General features: G+C 30.7%; 3 protein-coding genes across 4 annotated transcripts in view; all 3 read right to left on the reverse strand.

Moving 5' to 3' along the window:
* Positions 1 to 1,524, reverse strand: part of LOC139495337 (uncharacterized protein YjdP-like) — a 28,488-nt gene extending 26,964 nt beyond the window's left edge. Inside the window, exon 1 of the mRNA XM_071283642.1 lies at positions 432 to 1,524. Coding sequence (XP_071139743.1) covers positions 432 to 648 — 217 coding nt within the window. The 5' untranslated portion in view covers positions 649 to 1,524. The remainder of the gene's footprint in view (positions 1 to 431) is intronic.
* Positions 1 to 16,327, reverse strand: part of LOC139496278 (neogenin-like) — a 229,785-nt gene that overhangs the window by 85,035 nt on the left and 128,423 nt on the right. The window lies entirely within an intron of this gene.
* LOC139495338 (uncharacterized) overlaps positions 4,788 to 16,327 on the reverse strand; it is a 46,597-nt gene continuing 35,057 nt past the window's right edge. The window contains exons 5-8 of the mRNA XM_071283643.1: positions 13,233 to 13,520; positions 10,145 to 10,372; positions 5,349 to 5,369; positions 4,788 to 4,927 (exon numbers count right to left, since the gene is read on the reverse strand). Of these exons, the coding sequence (XP_071139744.1) occupies positions 4,788 to 4,927; positions 5,349 to 5,369; positions 10,145 to 10,372; positions 13,233 to 13,520 (677 nt within the window). The remainder of the gene's footprint in view (positions 4,928 to 5,348; positions 5,370 to 10,144; positions 10,373 to 13,232; positions 13,521 to 16,327) is intronic.

Raw genomic sequence — 16,327 nt, forward strand, 5'->3', positions numbered from 1 at the left:
AACCCCACGACCCTCTTGGTTCTCGAACTTTTATCAAACGGTACTGTTCATCATAGTATTTCCAACCGATACCCCCATGACGTTTGGCACCTTTTCGGACAGAAGACATGTACTTTACAAGTTCTTGGAATTTATGAGGATGCACAGAACCATATATATACTCATAAAAATTAGAAAGGCATCGGACCAAGTTTCGATGTTTGTAATCTTTGTTTTGGGCGAAACTGGATTTATGACTAGTTGTCCTTGCTCAAAAGTGACATTTTGTTTGTCATGATCAATAACTGAGTTATGCAATAAAAGAGTCAAATCGACATACTCGCCCTTATGAATTTTTTGCCGTAAATTCTGATTAACACGTACGGTAATATCATCGTCCAGGCTTGGCGAGAAGGAAGGCGTTTGCATGAACATTAAATTAACGTCATTACCTTGTCGATTTGTGACAACTGGGTTCATTACTGCTCCTGAAGTAGAAGGGATATTAGCAACTGTATCTTGCACTATAGTCACCATTGGAGGCGGTGTGTCTTCTTGTGTAGCAGCTTCTAATGATGATGTTTTGGTTGTGGATTTACGCTTCTTCTTTTGCCCGCTAGTGTTCATCTTAACTAAAACTATAAGAATAAAATTGAACAAACAGACCATATTACTTTATACTAAAGTTTTTATTGCAAAGCGACCTCAAAAAGTTCATTGACGCCTATAACCAAGTACATTAACCTTTCAATGTCATAAATAAAATATTTGGGTTACTTTACGCAAATGTCGGTCAGCATACGAAAACAAAAACCTTTAAGTAGGTTACACGTGCCGGGAGGCTGATTAAATGTACCAAATGATTAGCTACTAAAAATAGATCACAGGAATTAATAACGCCAGTATACAAGCGATAATTACAAGAATATTATACATTTGTCAAATCACATCTATTATGATAATAGTAACCTCATATAATGGAGCTTGAATGTAATAAAGCTCGTAATAAAGACAGATTACCATCGGTATATCAAAATACATTCTATAATATTCAATTAGCAAATTGCAAATAAGCTGTGACCGCCGGAGTGAATTTGTTTGCAGATCGGAGTCAAAGGGTTGGTATCTCGTTAATGAAATAAATAAAAAATTAAAGATATCTACGTAATAAAAATAAAGAATCTAAGACAAGACGCCGATCGCTACCTCCGGATAAGACAAAATATAAAAACATGTAAAATAAGTCAATTAATTGAAATTCAATTTGCTTTGAAACATTTATATTTAAATAAAACATCCCGCTATTAATACGGGAAACTAATTCTAAATATACAACCTGAGTTCCGATTTGGAAAAGAAGTAGTGAAAACCAAAACAATCAAAATCCTGAATTTTCTTAAATCCTCAAAATGTATATATATACGTCTGCTTCCGTCAAATGTAGCTATTGAAAAGATTGCATTCGCAGTCATACTGCGCGTGATCAATCAGATAAGTGATAACCCACATTAGACAAAGAGTAGCACGGTCAATGACACACATTGCTTACACTAATAACCGAATTTATGCTGAATCATAAATTCTATTACTATATGTTATCATAGTCTAATTTCCTTGTTAAATGAAAAATATTATGGTTAAAGGCTACATAGTCAATAGTCTCAAACATTTAAGAATTACATTAAATTCTAGTGGTTGATGATTGTAGTATTTGTTCTCAAAAAGTAAAGCACATAAGACTGAGTTAAACAAATTTACAAAAATCTTTAAAAGCGCAATGAAATAATATTTAATAAGATTTAAAATGATTTAACAAAGTGAACATGCATTGATGTTTTGGTATCTTTGATATACATTATAAATAAATGTACCATAAATACTGAAATTCAGCTCGAAAAACTTCGTACGCGTTATGACCTCAGATTTGATTCTTCAATGCAGGTCATGACCTGCATTTTCATCGTCACAGGTTAACAGGTATGGATCAAAGGTCAAGCTTATGATCATACATCATGTTAGTTTGACCCTTTTTATGGGTTTTATATTTAGTGTGAAGCTCCTTGTTTTGTCTTTAGTAGTTTTTTATCCTAAAACTTGCAAATGAACCCTCAAAATCTGCATCACGGAAAACATGGAAAACTAGGACAGGTGTTTGAGAAAACATATCACTGGAAGCGTCTTCTTCTGTTTGCTGGAAATAGATTCTGTTTCTGTTCCTCCCGTGAAATTTGATATTTGGTACTAATAATTCTAAAAATAAACCTACTGATACTTGAACTTACTTTGAAAGTTTTCTAACCTTTAGAACCGCTGCTATGTGTAAAACATAGTAGACACCCCACATGTAGCGTTCTACACGATAAAAATATAAGTCTGGTTCAAAATTTATTGAATTCAATCTACCTTTATACAAATTATCATCCCGAAAACTACTAGACCAAACGAAACGCCATTATATTTATAAAATGTCATAGTTTTTGTAAATTTATCAACTCTTAACTTGACATGCGAATGGGACAAATTCTACAACGGCAAATGACCACGCTTCCTATATCATATCTTAGAAATGGTTGAAGTGTGAATTCTTTAATATTTAAATAATATCTCAAAGTCAAAATAAATGTATAAAAATACGTAAAAACCTTACATTTGCAAGACATAACACAATAAAATACTCACCGAGTTTTCCCATTTTCTCATCTGAAAAAAAAAAAAGAAAATTAAATCTTATTCATTTTCATTCATACTCTACTTTGAATGATACATTTACTGTTTGGGATAGCTAAAACTAATTACAACTTAAGTTAAAAGTTGAAACGTTTATGTCCCTTACAGTAATAAGCATGTCTTGTTATACATGAAATAGACGAATATGTATGAGAATTCGGCACATTCAAAGATATTTGTCCAGTGGTGTTGCATCACATACCGTTACTGATAACTAACACTTGGTGACAAGTATTACTTTTCTGCATAAATGAGCCATAGTTACAACGTCATTTTACTGTTTAAGCTTAGGATAGCAGTGTCATCGGAAAACAAAATTAATGTAGTAATAACAAACAAATGTTTCCACACGAATCTTAAAATAAATCGGACCATAAATGAGTATAAACAGTATCATAAAAGATATATGATGTCATTTACACATCGGTTATGTTAAGTTGACTTGCACAAAATATAATTGCCCTTACAATCTACAATGATGTGGATTTTAAGGTGGCTGGGAAGTTTTAATTAAAATCCACAGAATGTTTTTATAATTTGTCAAAATGAAGTTTTCATCATGTTTTTTTAAATGCAATGAAAAGTATGGGTCAACGAACTATTTTTCACGCTACAGATTTTGTAGAGATTATGCATGAAAAATTCAATTGTGTGCAATAAAAAGAAAACTACATCAAATAATGTTATGCTAAAATGTGAGAAGATAGCTTATATAAAATAGGTATATTCGCAACACTTTCTATTGTAAAATTACTTTATCTGAGTAGACTCCCTTTTTTTTGCATGGTCTGTGGTTGCCATGCCCGGATTCTGAATAAATAACTGACAAAAACAATTTTTTAGCAATTCAATGTTTTTATTTTACCATATCAAGATAAATGCTGAAAATTGTTTTCACATAATGCCAGTACATATTAACTAAATAATTTATGTATTGCAAATATAAATCTAAGTTTGAAAATAAATATTTTGTGTGTTTTACGTTGTTCCTATGAAGTGGAGATTATCGAATAAAGATATTGCTTTCTCGTGTCAAATTGTGCAATGGTTGAAATAAATATATTTGATTTTATTCAATTTTTATCTGATAAAAAATACTTCTTTTACATATTCTGAAAAGCTGTTTAGAATACTACTTATAAATTCATCAGCTCTTTACATGATGTACGATTGGGACATGTCACAAATTTTACAACAGCAAAAATTAACGCTTCTTTGCTTAAATGTAAATTCGTGAATATTTAAAAAAATATTTTAAAGACAAAAAATAAATGTATGAAAATACGGAAAGTCTAAGAGTTGCAAGACAAAACACAATAAAATACTCACTGCTTTTTCGAAATTCCTCCTCTGAAAAACGACAAAGGAAAATTTAAATTGATATTCATTCATACTTTACTTTGAATGACACTTATACTGTTTGACAGCTAAAACTTTTAATAAAGTTATGATATTAAACGTATATGTCCCTTACAATAATAGGGATTTTTTGCTCTGCATGTAATAGATAAATATGTATGGGCATTCGGCACATTCAAAGAAATGTGTCCTGTTGTGTAACATCATTATTATTACTGATGACTAACACTTGGTGACAAGTATTACTTTCAGATGTTTGAAGTATTTTGCCGACTCCTATAACAGATGAAAACACTGCTTGTACTGTAAGCAACCGGGTTTTTTTTAAATATTTTGACTGATCTCACAAACGTATAATGTGAACGTCTATTTTTTCGTCTTAAATTTTGAAACATATCGCTGTAAAGTATAAAACTGCAACAATGATCAGAAATACAATACAAGTTAATTTGACCAAATAAATTTTACCATCCCTTTTGGGATAAAAAAAAACCACAGATTGTACAAACGTATTTGCAGCTACAACTCTCGAACCAAATGTTTAAGACCCATGTGATGTTTTGCATTGACACAGGGGACACATGGCATTTAAAACAAATATACGATCAAAGGTCAAGCTTATGATCATGCATCATGTAAGTTTGACCCCTTTTATGGGTTTTATATTTAGTTTCAAGCTCCTTGTTTTGTCTTTAGTAGTTTTTTATCCTGAAACTTGCAAATCAACCCTCAAAATCTGCATCACGGAAAACTAGGAGAGGTGTTGGAGAAAACAGATCACTGGAGGCGTCTTCTTCTGCTTGCTGGAAATAGATTCTGTTTCTGTTCCTCCCGTGAAATTTGATATTTGGTACTAATAATTCTAAAAATAAACCTACTGATACTTGAACTTACTTTGATAGTTTTCTACCCTTTAGAACCGCTACTATGTGTAAAACATAGTAGACACCCCGCATGTAGCGTTCTACACGATAAAAATATAATTCTGGTTCAAAATTTATTGAATTCAATCTACCTTAATACAAATTATCATCCCGAAAACTACTAGAACAAACGAAACGCCATTATATTTATAAAATGTCATAGTATTTGTAAATTTATCAACTATAAACTTGACGTGCGAATGGTACATGTAACAAATGACCACGCTTCCTATATCATATCTTAGAAATGGTTGAAGTGTGAATTCTTTAATATTTAAATAATATCTCAAAGACAAAATAAATGTATAAAAATACGTAAAAACCTTACAGTTGCAAGACATAACACAATAAAATACTCACCGAGTTGTCGCCTTTTCTCATCTGAAAAAGAAAAAAAAAGAAAATTAAATCATTTTCATTCATACTCTACTTTGAATGATACATTAACTGTTTGGGATAGCTAAAACTAATTACAACTTAAGTTAAAAGTTGAAACGTTTATGTCCCTTACAGTAATAAGCATGTCTTGTTATACATGAAATAGACGAATATGTATGAGAATTCGGCACATTCAAAGATATTTGTCCAGTGGTGTTGCATCACTTTCCATTACTGATAACTAACACTTGGTGACAAGTATTACTTTTCTGCATAAATGAGCAATAGTTACAACGTCATTTTACTGTTTAAGCCTAGGATTGCAGTGTCATCGGAAAACAAAATTAATGTAGTAATAACAAACAAATGTTTCCACACGAATCTTAAAAAACATCGGACCATAAATGAGTATAAACAGTATCATAAAAGATATATGATGTCATTCACACATCAGTTATGTTAAGTTGACTTGCACAAAATATAATTGCCCTTACAATCTACAATGATGTGGATTTTAAGGTGGCTGGGAAGTTCTAATTAAAATCCACAGAATGTTTTTATAATTTGTCAAAAATGTTTTTTTTTTAAATTCAATGAAAAGTATGGGTCAACGAACTATTTTTCACGCTACAGATTTTGTAGAGATTATGCATGAAAAATTCAATTGTGTGCAATAAAAAGAAAACTACATCAAAAAATGTTATGCTAAAATGTGAGAAGATAGCTCTTATTACATGCTTTCAGATAAGAAATAGAAAAAAATGAGGTCACCGAACTTGTTTTCTTGCAACATATTAAAATAGGTAAATTCGCAACACTTTCTATTGTAAAATTACTTTATCTGAGTAATCTCCCCTTTTTTTGCAAAGTTGAAAAAAAAATGGATAAAACAAAAATGTTATAATTTTTACAAATACAGCCATAAATATGATAAAACACATAATTTTCTAGGTTAACATTAGTAGTATTACACATGAATTACATACAACTCTCAAAATATGCACATTACATTCAAGAATAGACAAATTGTTATTTGCTTCTTCGAAATCCAAGATGGAGGAAGACACCCGAGCCAGCTTAAATGACATAAAAGTTAAAACCAACTCACATACTATTACGTTTATTGTCAATGATAGATAAACCATATTTTTTTTAACTTTGAACTAATTGGACGGCATTATAATTTGTTCTCATTCTTCATACTTAGTAGTAGGTATTTCTGCATTTTATTGCCAGTAGAATGTCGATAAATACTAATCAGAAAATATTCAAAAGTTATAGCAATACAATAAATATTACACTATACTGCTGGACATTTGTAATAAATTTTAAAAGATAGAAATGTTAGATAGCGCTATGCCATGCAGTCATGCAACTATAAAAGATATTAACTAAAAATTATTTTGTGCCTGAAACACTATTTGTTTGGAACGACGTAGCAATTTAGTTTAAATTCATCCATAATTCTGTAACCTTTAGATATGATTTTAATCTAGGGAAAAAATGCAATGTATCAAATTGTTGGGGACATGTATGGACTGCTTGTGCATTACTTGGAAAATTTGGGAAGTATCGGACAATGCATGTATAGCATGTCAGCTTGAGATTTGTTAAAGAGGGCTCCTGGGTATAAATCTTTTTTTTTTTTCTTATATAGGATTTCGCTATATTTTTTAATAAATGAACTTTATCATATACTTAAAAGAAAAAGAAAATAAAAAAATGGGGTCACCGTTCATTTAAGCTCATAATCTGCATCTGGAAGAAGCATACATTTTTGTTAATGTTCTTTTTTTCTGTTGAACTAATAGGAGAAATAGAGGTACAATCGAAATAAAAAATAACCTAATTACAGAAATCGCTTAAATTTTACAGTTATTTAGTTTATGTACAGCTTATATGAAAACAATAATAAACAAGAATGTGTCCATAGTACACGGATGTTCCACTCGCACTATCATTTTCTATGTTCAGTGGACCATGAAATTGGGGTCAAAACTTTAATTTGGAATTAAAGTTAGAAAGATCATATCATAGGGAACATGTGTACTAAGTTTAAAGTTGGTGTAACTTTAACTTCATCAAAAACTACCTTGACCAAAAACTTTAACCTGAACTTTGCACTATCATTTTCTATGTTCAGTGAACCATGAAATTGGGGTAAAAACTATAATTTGGCATTAAAATTAGAAAGATCATATCATGGGGAACATGTGTATCAAGTTTCAAGTTGATTGGACTTCAGCTTCATCAAAAACTACCTCGACCAAAAACTTTAACCTGAAGCGAACGGACGCACAAACGGACGAACGAACGAACGGAGGCACAGACCAGAAAACATAATGCCCCTCTACTATCGTAGGTGGGGTATAAAAATATAGGTCACCGATGAGTTAAAAAAGATATTTAAATTTAATGCCAAAAAATGGCATTTTTGCATCAAAGGGAGATAATTTGGAGCTATTTCAATGATATAAACATTTTAAAAGTCATCTGGGGCCAAACCGAATCGATTTTTTTTGGTTGATTTGTTTACCATATCATAAAGTAATAACTAATAGTGTAATAAATAAAATTTGTAATGAAACAATAAAGGTTCATTTTTTTTGCTGAAATATCTGGGGCCAAACCGAATCGATTTTTTTGGTTGATTTGTTTACCATATCATAAAGTAATAAACTAATAGTGTAATAAATAAAATTTGTAATGAAAAAATAAAGGTTCAATTTTTTGCTGAAATTTTTGTACCCACGAGCCACCTTAATTGTTATTAGTCATCTAAGGCTGACCTTGTTATTGTGTTCATATTTTGACAAACAATAGGTGAAATTCACCTGCTGAATTTTGTAACTGTTGAATCAATCTTGATCAGTTTAAATAGCATGATTTGATCGTTGATAGCCGGCTATGGAACACACAACCAATACCGAATTGAACAGATGCAGCAGTATATATTTTGTATAAGGTGTCGTTAAACAGGACAATTTCCAATGGTTGTAACAAATGACTCGAACACAGGTACTAGGCAACCATCATCGATCAGTCAGAACTGGTAATATTGTAGCTCATGTTACATGCATAAATGCACTTTAACATTCCTGTCTCGTCGAATTACAGAAAAATAACTTAAACACGCATGATAGAATAAAAGTTTTTTCACAAGACAGTTATTCGATTATCCTACAGCTCATTTAGAATGTGAAATAAAACTCACTATTTAATCTAGATATAAACGGTAGAAAAGTTTTATTTATACACAATAAAAATATTACTGTAACTGCATGAAGTAAAACACAAATGAATTGCTATCATCCGATAACGGTGTTTTACATAAAAAATACAAGACACTTTGTAAGTAATTTATTGTACCAACTTAGTTTATGGAAAAAGGGGGTGGTGGTGCTATATATATGTTGTATTTTTTATTATTTTTTTTTGTCATGACATTTCGTTTGCAGAAAAGTGATTATTTTTCAACAATTTTAATTGAATCGAATGAAATATTCAGAATAATTTTCTTTCGAATACCAGTACGTATATATACATTTTTTTAACAGATAATCACGATGTAATTCTTTACCCGTCCCCCTCCACCCCCTAATTTGATTTGTGAGAATAAAGATATATAACAACCAGACTCCATTGTGAGGTACGTGGATGTTATTCAATATATAGAATATAAGAATATTTTATAAGTTGTTCATTTCATAGAGTAAAAGGTATGCATAAATGTAAAAAAAAGTTGAGATCTGACACGAATGAAGCACAAACTCGTGATACATGTATATGTAACACGAAGACGAATATCAATATATGTAGGTAGTTATGATATTCTATTCAGTGTGAATCTATAAGATTTTCAGAATCTTACACACGAACAGGTTAAATCTGGCTTTTTTAAAAAGTGTTATGGAAAGTTTTACATTAAAATTCATCTCACATATATGATGTCGCTGTATTGTAGCGATAAATTTACAAAAACTTCACATTAGTTGTTTCTAAAATTTAAATGCGGACAATGACAATTTGTTTGTTCAAAGATTGAAATTTAAAAAATATATTCCCCAATCGGCAACAAAACACTATCAGACGAATATAATTTTGAAGTAAATTATAGTTTGCATTTTTATCAAGGAAACCTAAAACAGGTCATTATGTTATGCCTTGGAGCATATTTTATCAAAACATGATAATGTCCGGGTTGATTCTTCGAAAGAATGACCTATCGTTCTGAAAGAAAAATAACTCCATATAGGTATATAACAATTGATAATTCTTGAAAAAGGGAGACCTGAAATTTTAGCGAAAAACAATCAGCAGACAAAATAGAGACTAAGTGGACGTCTTATTGGTACTTGTTATACAAGGGCTGATTCTGGCATAGCAGCAACTAAACAGAGTCAATAAAATGCTGTCCACAGGCAGTTGAAAATAAACTTTATAGTTCAAAGGAACGATACTTTAATACGTTAGACTTTTCTCCTCAAAAACAATCACAAATACCATAAATGTTCCTGTATGACTGATTTTTAGATTTGAAGATTTAACAAGAAAAACTTTTGTTTTAACACTATTTTGTTTATTTTTTTCAAAACATCATGAACATCTAGTGTATACAAATATATGATTAGACATGTATTTATCCTATATAACTTTGACCTATTTCAAAGAAAACAGATTTCTAAAATATTTTATATATATGTAACCTATAAACAGCATATGGCGATATTCCAAATTAATAACCCATCTATATACAAATAAAAGTACGTAATACGTACCCTGTAACTCGGGAATTAGGACGGCTTGAACTGTTGTCTTTTGAAGAACATTTCCTCCATTCCCTGTTCTGAAAACATTGTCAAAGAACTCTGTAAAAACGTGTTCTACTGTCTCATTTGACAAAACCTTGTTCTTTATGTCTATATGTAAAGCTAAACTGTCATCATTGCCAAATAAACTTGGACCTCCCTCCTCACTTCCTACCAAATTATCTTGGTCAACTTCCTCTGTCAATTTAAAATTTTCATAAGCTATATCTTGTTAAGTAAAAACAGCTGATTAAATCTGTAGAATCATTGTGTTTCACACTTTTAACATAATTTATTAATGATTAGAAACAATTGATTTAATAAATATTTAAAATAAGTATTTTCCATCATGTATTTTGGAGAATAATTTTCTTGTATGAAAATAGGCATTATAAATATCTAATCAAATTCAGTATCATAGAATTGTCTGCACTTATTATATGCTTTTATATATGTGTTAATTTCTTCTGTTTTCCAGAATGACTGGTAAATTGAATATCGTTAATTTGATCTTCGTCCGACCGTCAATAAAACGCTTGTCAAAGTTGTACGTTCATTTGGCCTTGCAGGATGCATAAGTAAGTAACCACGTCCTGTCAGAATGGGATCATTCAACTCGATGCCGATGTAAAGAGAGACAGTGCATGTTGCTAGAAAACAATCCGTTTCTATCCAATTAATCTTCACGTGCACATTTCCTGTCCAAAGTCTCCCCGACTTCATCTTGGACAGCCTCTATTACAGGATCTTTATTGTTCATTGGTTTTTGGCATGAATATATATAAAATATTTGCCACTGGACATTAAAAAAAATCATCACAACATTAATTATGTTCCTTCCAAGCACCTGTAATCTCTCCGGTAGTAGCAGTAGAGGGGAGATTTGCATTAAAATAAATTCCACAGCTGTCCATCAAAAGAAACTTTTTTTTTCTTTTGCGCAAAATTGGCGCTAATGTGGCATTTGTGTTGACATTATACAGTGAGTTGTATGTTGTCTTTAAATTTGTTTTGCACACCAATATCAATTTAACCAAGTTCTAAAAAGTATGTATAGTTCAATCAATTCAAATAATCAAAACAAACTTTTGCACGGATAAGTACATGCGATAAGCTTACATATACCAAACGGTAATTTAAGAAAGATTCCGATTTAAGAATTCCTCAGTTAAGTGAGGACTGAAGTTATTTTATGCACACGACTTACGAATGTTACTAAACTAGGTTCATTCTTAGTGAAGTCTAAATTTAAAGAATACATAAGTTAAAATGTTTTATGCATACGGGCCCTGAAATTGCAAAAATAGTCAAATTCCTCAATACTTTCAGTATTATGCATTGATAAAATGATAATTTAGCAAATAGTGATTAGTAAAATACACCACTCTTTATCTTAAGTCAGGAATATGACAGTTGTTGTGCACTCGTTCTATTGCTAAAATTTAATTTTGTCAGTTTTTATGGACTTTCTCTGAATTTACCTTGGCGTTCGATATTTTTGTTATACTTATTTTTATCTTTTGGGTTACGCCAATTACAGATTTACATTTTTTGCTCATAAACATGTTTAATCACGTATATTTTTTTTTAAAGTTGTCCCAAGTCAGGAGCCTTTAGATTAGTGGTTTGTCGTTGGTTGTTATCCGACTATATTGTAAGGATTTTTTATATCATTGTGGAAGGCCGTAGGATTGATTATAATTGTTTACATTAGTTAATTTGAACTCTGGTTGCCTAGTTGTCTAATTGGCAATCATACCACATCTCCTAATTCTTATATAAAAGTAGTATGAGCAAAAGTGTGTCTTACAAACAAAATTATGTCATCTGCTTCTACATCTTAAATAAGACATCTTAACGTTTCGGACGTATGAAGTTATTAAAGTATTGTTTTTATTTTGTTTCAAAATATAATTTCTTATATTTTAGGTAAATCCTTGTCTTCTATATGATAAAGGAAAGTTCCAAATATTTTTCGATGTTTTTGCAGTTTTTCTTCAATATAAGAGACGTTTTAATCCCTATTAAGCACTTATGCATCACAACAATCAAACATATAAATCTTGATATTTAACAAACCAATGTCTCATGTAATATCTGAAGGGTATTATATAATGTATTGTATATTTTTTTTTTATTTCGAGTACAAAGGGGCAAAGCCAGTGATGGAACCGTACCAACTTCTTTGATTCAGACATGTATTTTGTTTGTGAACATTAAAACCAGATGAGATCATTACTATTTTATTTTTTTTTACATTACCCGTTTCCAACTCTATCGGTCTATAGTGCGTGATAACTTTTTTTTAGGGAATTCGATGTTTGCTATCCGACGGTTCATTTCAACGCACCTTTTTTCAATACCACTATATCAATCATAATGAAATGTTTTGTAGTGTTTTGAAAAATGTTTTTACTTTGTATCCATGTTTTATTTGTGAAACATTAAATGTATTAAAAGATCGAATTTTCTGTATAAAGTCAATAAATATGCAGACTTTTGTAGCCCAGACTTTTTATTGCCTTCATACGCAAACGCAAAACGACATGTTTTTGAAATTTTAGCAAAACCTTTGGTTGATATTCTTATTACAGAAATTCAACTTCAAATATCTGTCATTTTTTTCCTACTCAAATTACCCCTTTTATTTATTATGATATGTACCGGTCAGTGTTATTGAATCTTAAGCAATTTGATTGGACTTAGTGACTTAGTTATTATTAGTTACATTTAAACTGTTTAGTTTTTTCGTACCTGTATCCTGATTAAATCAGAACGTGCATGAATGTGAACAGAATGTTAAATGACCTTCAAACTGGATATTGTACGAGTCCATATTATTTTTATTATTGAAACTGAAAAATACGATCGTTTTAGGGTCAAATTCGTCTACCTCACAAAATCGTGTAAGCACTCTACCTCGCAAAAAGTAACCCAAAAATGTATTGTTAAATGTTCTCTTAATCAATAAAATTGAATATTACCACTTTCTTCCAAAGAAATAACATCTCAAATAACATAATGTATTTTTTAATTACGAATCAATAGTTTTAAATACCTTCAGCAGATGTTATGACAGCATGTGCTATTTCACCGGCTTCGCATGCTAAGTTTCTTAAACGAAACACCTTTGATATCAGGCAATTTACTTCCTTCATAAACAGCGTATGATTTTGAAGCGTCTTATTCTTTATGTCAGCAAAAAGAATGATGCAATTTTTCTCTGCCCTTTTGAAAATGATATTATCACTTGACAATTCGTGTTTGATGGAATTGATCAGATCCACATTATCGTCACTACCCTCTATACCATCTATGGTGATTTTGATCGGTGTCACACTTTCATCTAAAATATATCGCTTTAAATATTACGTGTATGTCATACAACAGTGAAAATTCACTCAACTTCTTTAATTTTGGTAATTGTGTACTGACCTTAATTCCTTTTTTCAGATATTATAAACAGGAATGTAAATATGTTCATTTAATGTCTTCAATTGGATTGTTCAAGTCAAATAATTTCTTTTCAGTTTATATATTTCATTATAAAATGTCATAGTTATAGTAATTTAATATAGTAACTTATATTATTTTAATTTTAGTTTCTTGTGTACAATTTGGAAATTAGTATGGCGTTCATTATCACTGGACTAGTATATCTTTGTTTAGGGGTGAGCTGAAGGACGCCTCCGGGTGCGGGAATTTCTCGCTACATTGAAGACCTGTTGGCGACCCTCTGCTGTTGTTTTTTATTCGGTCGGTTGTTGTCTCTTTGACACATTCCCCATTTCCATTCTCAATTTTATAACAAATTGCATTTATTTTGAAAGTGTAGAAAATACAAAATAGACGGTTTTCGGTCTATTTTTCATTTGACCATTTCTTCATGCATAAGTAGGACACGAAACAAATCAATTCTTCTCATTATTAAATAGTTACCTGTCTAGATTCATCATTTGAATAGATACCAAATAAAACCTGATTTTAATAAACTTAATGTTTTATTATATAATTAAGCAATGATTCCGTGTTCATACTGCCATTTTTGCCGTGTAAGACGTAACAACAAGAACCAACCATCCAAATATAAACGAAGAAAAAAATACAAACTGCTGAATAGATTTCGATAAAATTTGTACAGGTTGAATAGAATATGATTATATTCATGGTGTGAATCGGTCACGCTAAATATCATGTCAGGTCGCAATCTAGCGGCCATTTTCGAAATTCCATAGAGCTGTAAGATTTGAAAATTCGAGTACACAAAAATGAAAGCAAGCACTTCGATATAATAATATTTTATCATAAATTATAGTAAAGGTATGTCCCCTCAACATTAAAATGTGATTTTATTAGATTTTATGAACACGTTTTTATTTTTAACATAACTTATATCAATTTTTTTTCAGCATTTCCCGTGTCTCCCTTAAATGTTACCATAGAACCATTGTTCAAGATTTTTCAGTACCATAATAATTTAGGGTATTTTAAATTTGTGTCAGATAAATGAACTATGAAAACAAATGTTATTACTGAAATGTGATTTTTTAAAGATTTGTTTAAGCCTTCAATGTTAAGGAAATGCTCAATTGTTCATCAATTTCCATCAAGTTGTTCCGTGTCTGACCAAAATGTTACCACGTCCAAATTGAAGATTTTTTGCACGGAATGTCAATGTAACGTTATATGTATAATTTTATTTCCATTGACTAAAAGTGTCTCATGTATATGTCTTTTGCATTTGACACGTTCTGTATAATGATATTATTTTGGTAGATAATGTTTTATAATTTCTTTTAAAAAGATATAAATCAATATGAACATTTGACTCTATCAAAGTTTTGTTAACCATGTGCTGATCTTAAATGCGTCAAAGTTTTCGGATAAAAACAACAATTTCATGCAAAGGGTTAATTATTGTTAATGCAAACAGTTTGCGTTTAAGACGAGAATTGAGGTTGAAAAATTGCCAAGCATACATGATTCTTTCGAAATAATCACGCGATTGGCATGAGTTACTTACACGTAATATATGCAAATATTACCCGAAATTTTCGGATAAATATATGTAGCACAAGCTTAAATAATACCGAAGCTTTCGTTTTTGGAACCCAGTAACAGATATGTCTCTGCTGGTACGAATTTTTGTAATATACACTAACAGTAATTTCCACGCATCCGACAAACAGACGCATGTTAAAAATACTCATTCTTTTTCAAGGACTGTATATCACTTTTTAATTTTAAATAAAATTAACAATTCCAAACTGAAATTTTCATTCCAAAATCTGAGGATGAAATTGAAATTAAGGATCAAGCAAACAGGGGATATATATAGTAACTGTTGCTGACATTGACCAGAACGAGGATTACTTTTCACTACAATCTTCTTGAAAGACTTATATTTCAGAACTTGATAGTACGGATAAAAAAGCGCTCATTTTCTAAAAGACCCCGAAATTATTCGCGACCTGTATTTTGACAATTAAAGTTGAAGGCGGGTTGGTAAAATTTAAACTCTTGAAGCACAAAACAGCTTTGGTACCGAATGTTTCCACGCAACATATTTGCCTAGACTTACGGATACTAGTGATAACGGAATCCTGGCCATCATTGAAGATATGCATTTTGCGATAATTGACATTCTTAGGCAACGACAATTATTTAAAACATATACTTTCAATAAGTTATGATTATAATGAAATAAAGTTTATGTGTCAAAAATATATCTTAACAGTCTATTTGTTTTTAAATAAATAGTTAAACATCAACACGCCAGCTGTATAAAAAAAGGTGCAAAGCTTTTACGTTTAGAAGTCGGTTGAAATAATAGAAAAACGACGTCGAGTAACGTTACCATTTCTAAACCGAACACCGTGCGTAACGTCATATTCATGCGGACGAAACACAAAACTGTTCTACTTCTTGATAATACAGGAAAACTTCACTATGTATTACATGTATTAACCCATTCAAGAAATAATTGACTTTTAGTATCACAATGTTTTCGAAGCTCTTTTAAATAGAAATAGTTTTCCATCAAACTTTTGTTCTGAAAATGTTAGCTGATAAACAATCGTGACAAAGTACAACAAATGTATACGAAGGATTATTTCAACATATTTATCGAATTCTTCAACTTAATGTGAACAA

This window comes from Mytilus edulis, chromosome 11 (genome assembly GCF_963676685.1).
Source record: "Mytilus edulis chromosome 11, xbMytEdul2.2, whole genome shotgun sequence".
NCBI classification, from domain to species: domain Eukaryota; kingdom Metazoa; phylum Mollusca; class Bivalvia; order Mytilida; family Mytilidae; genus Mytilus; species Mytilus edulis.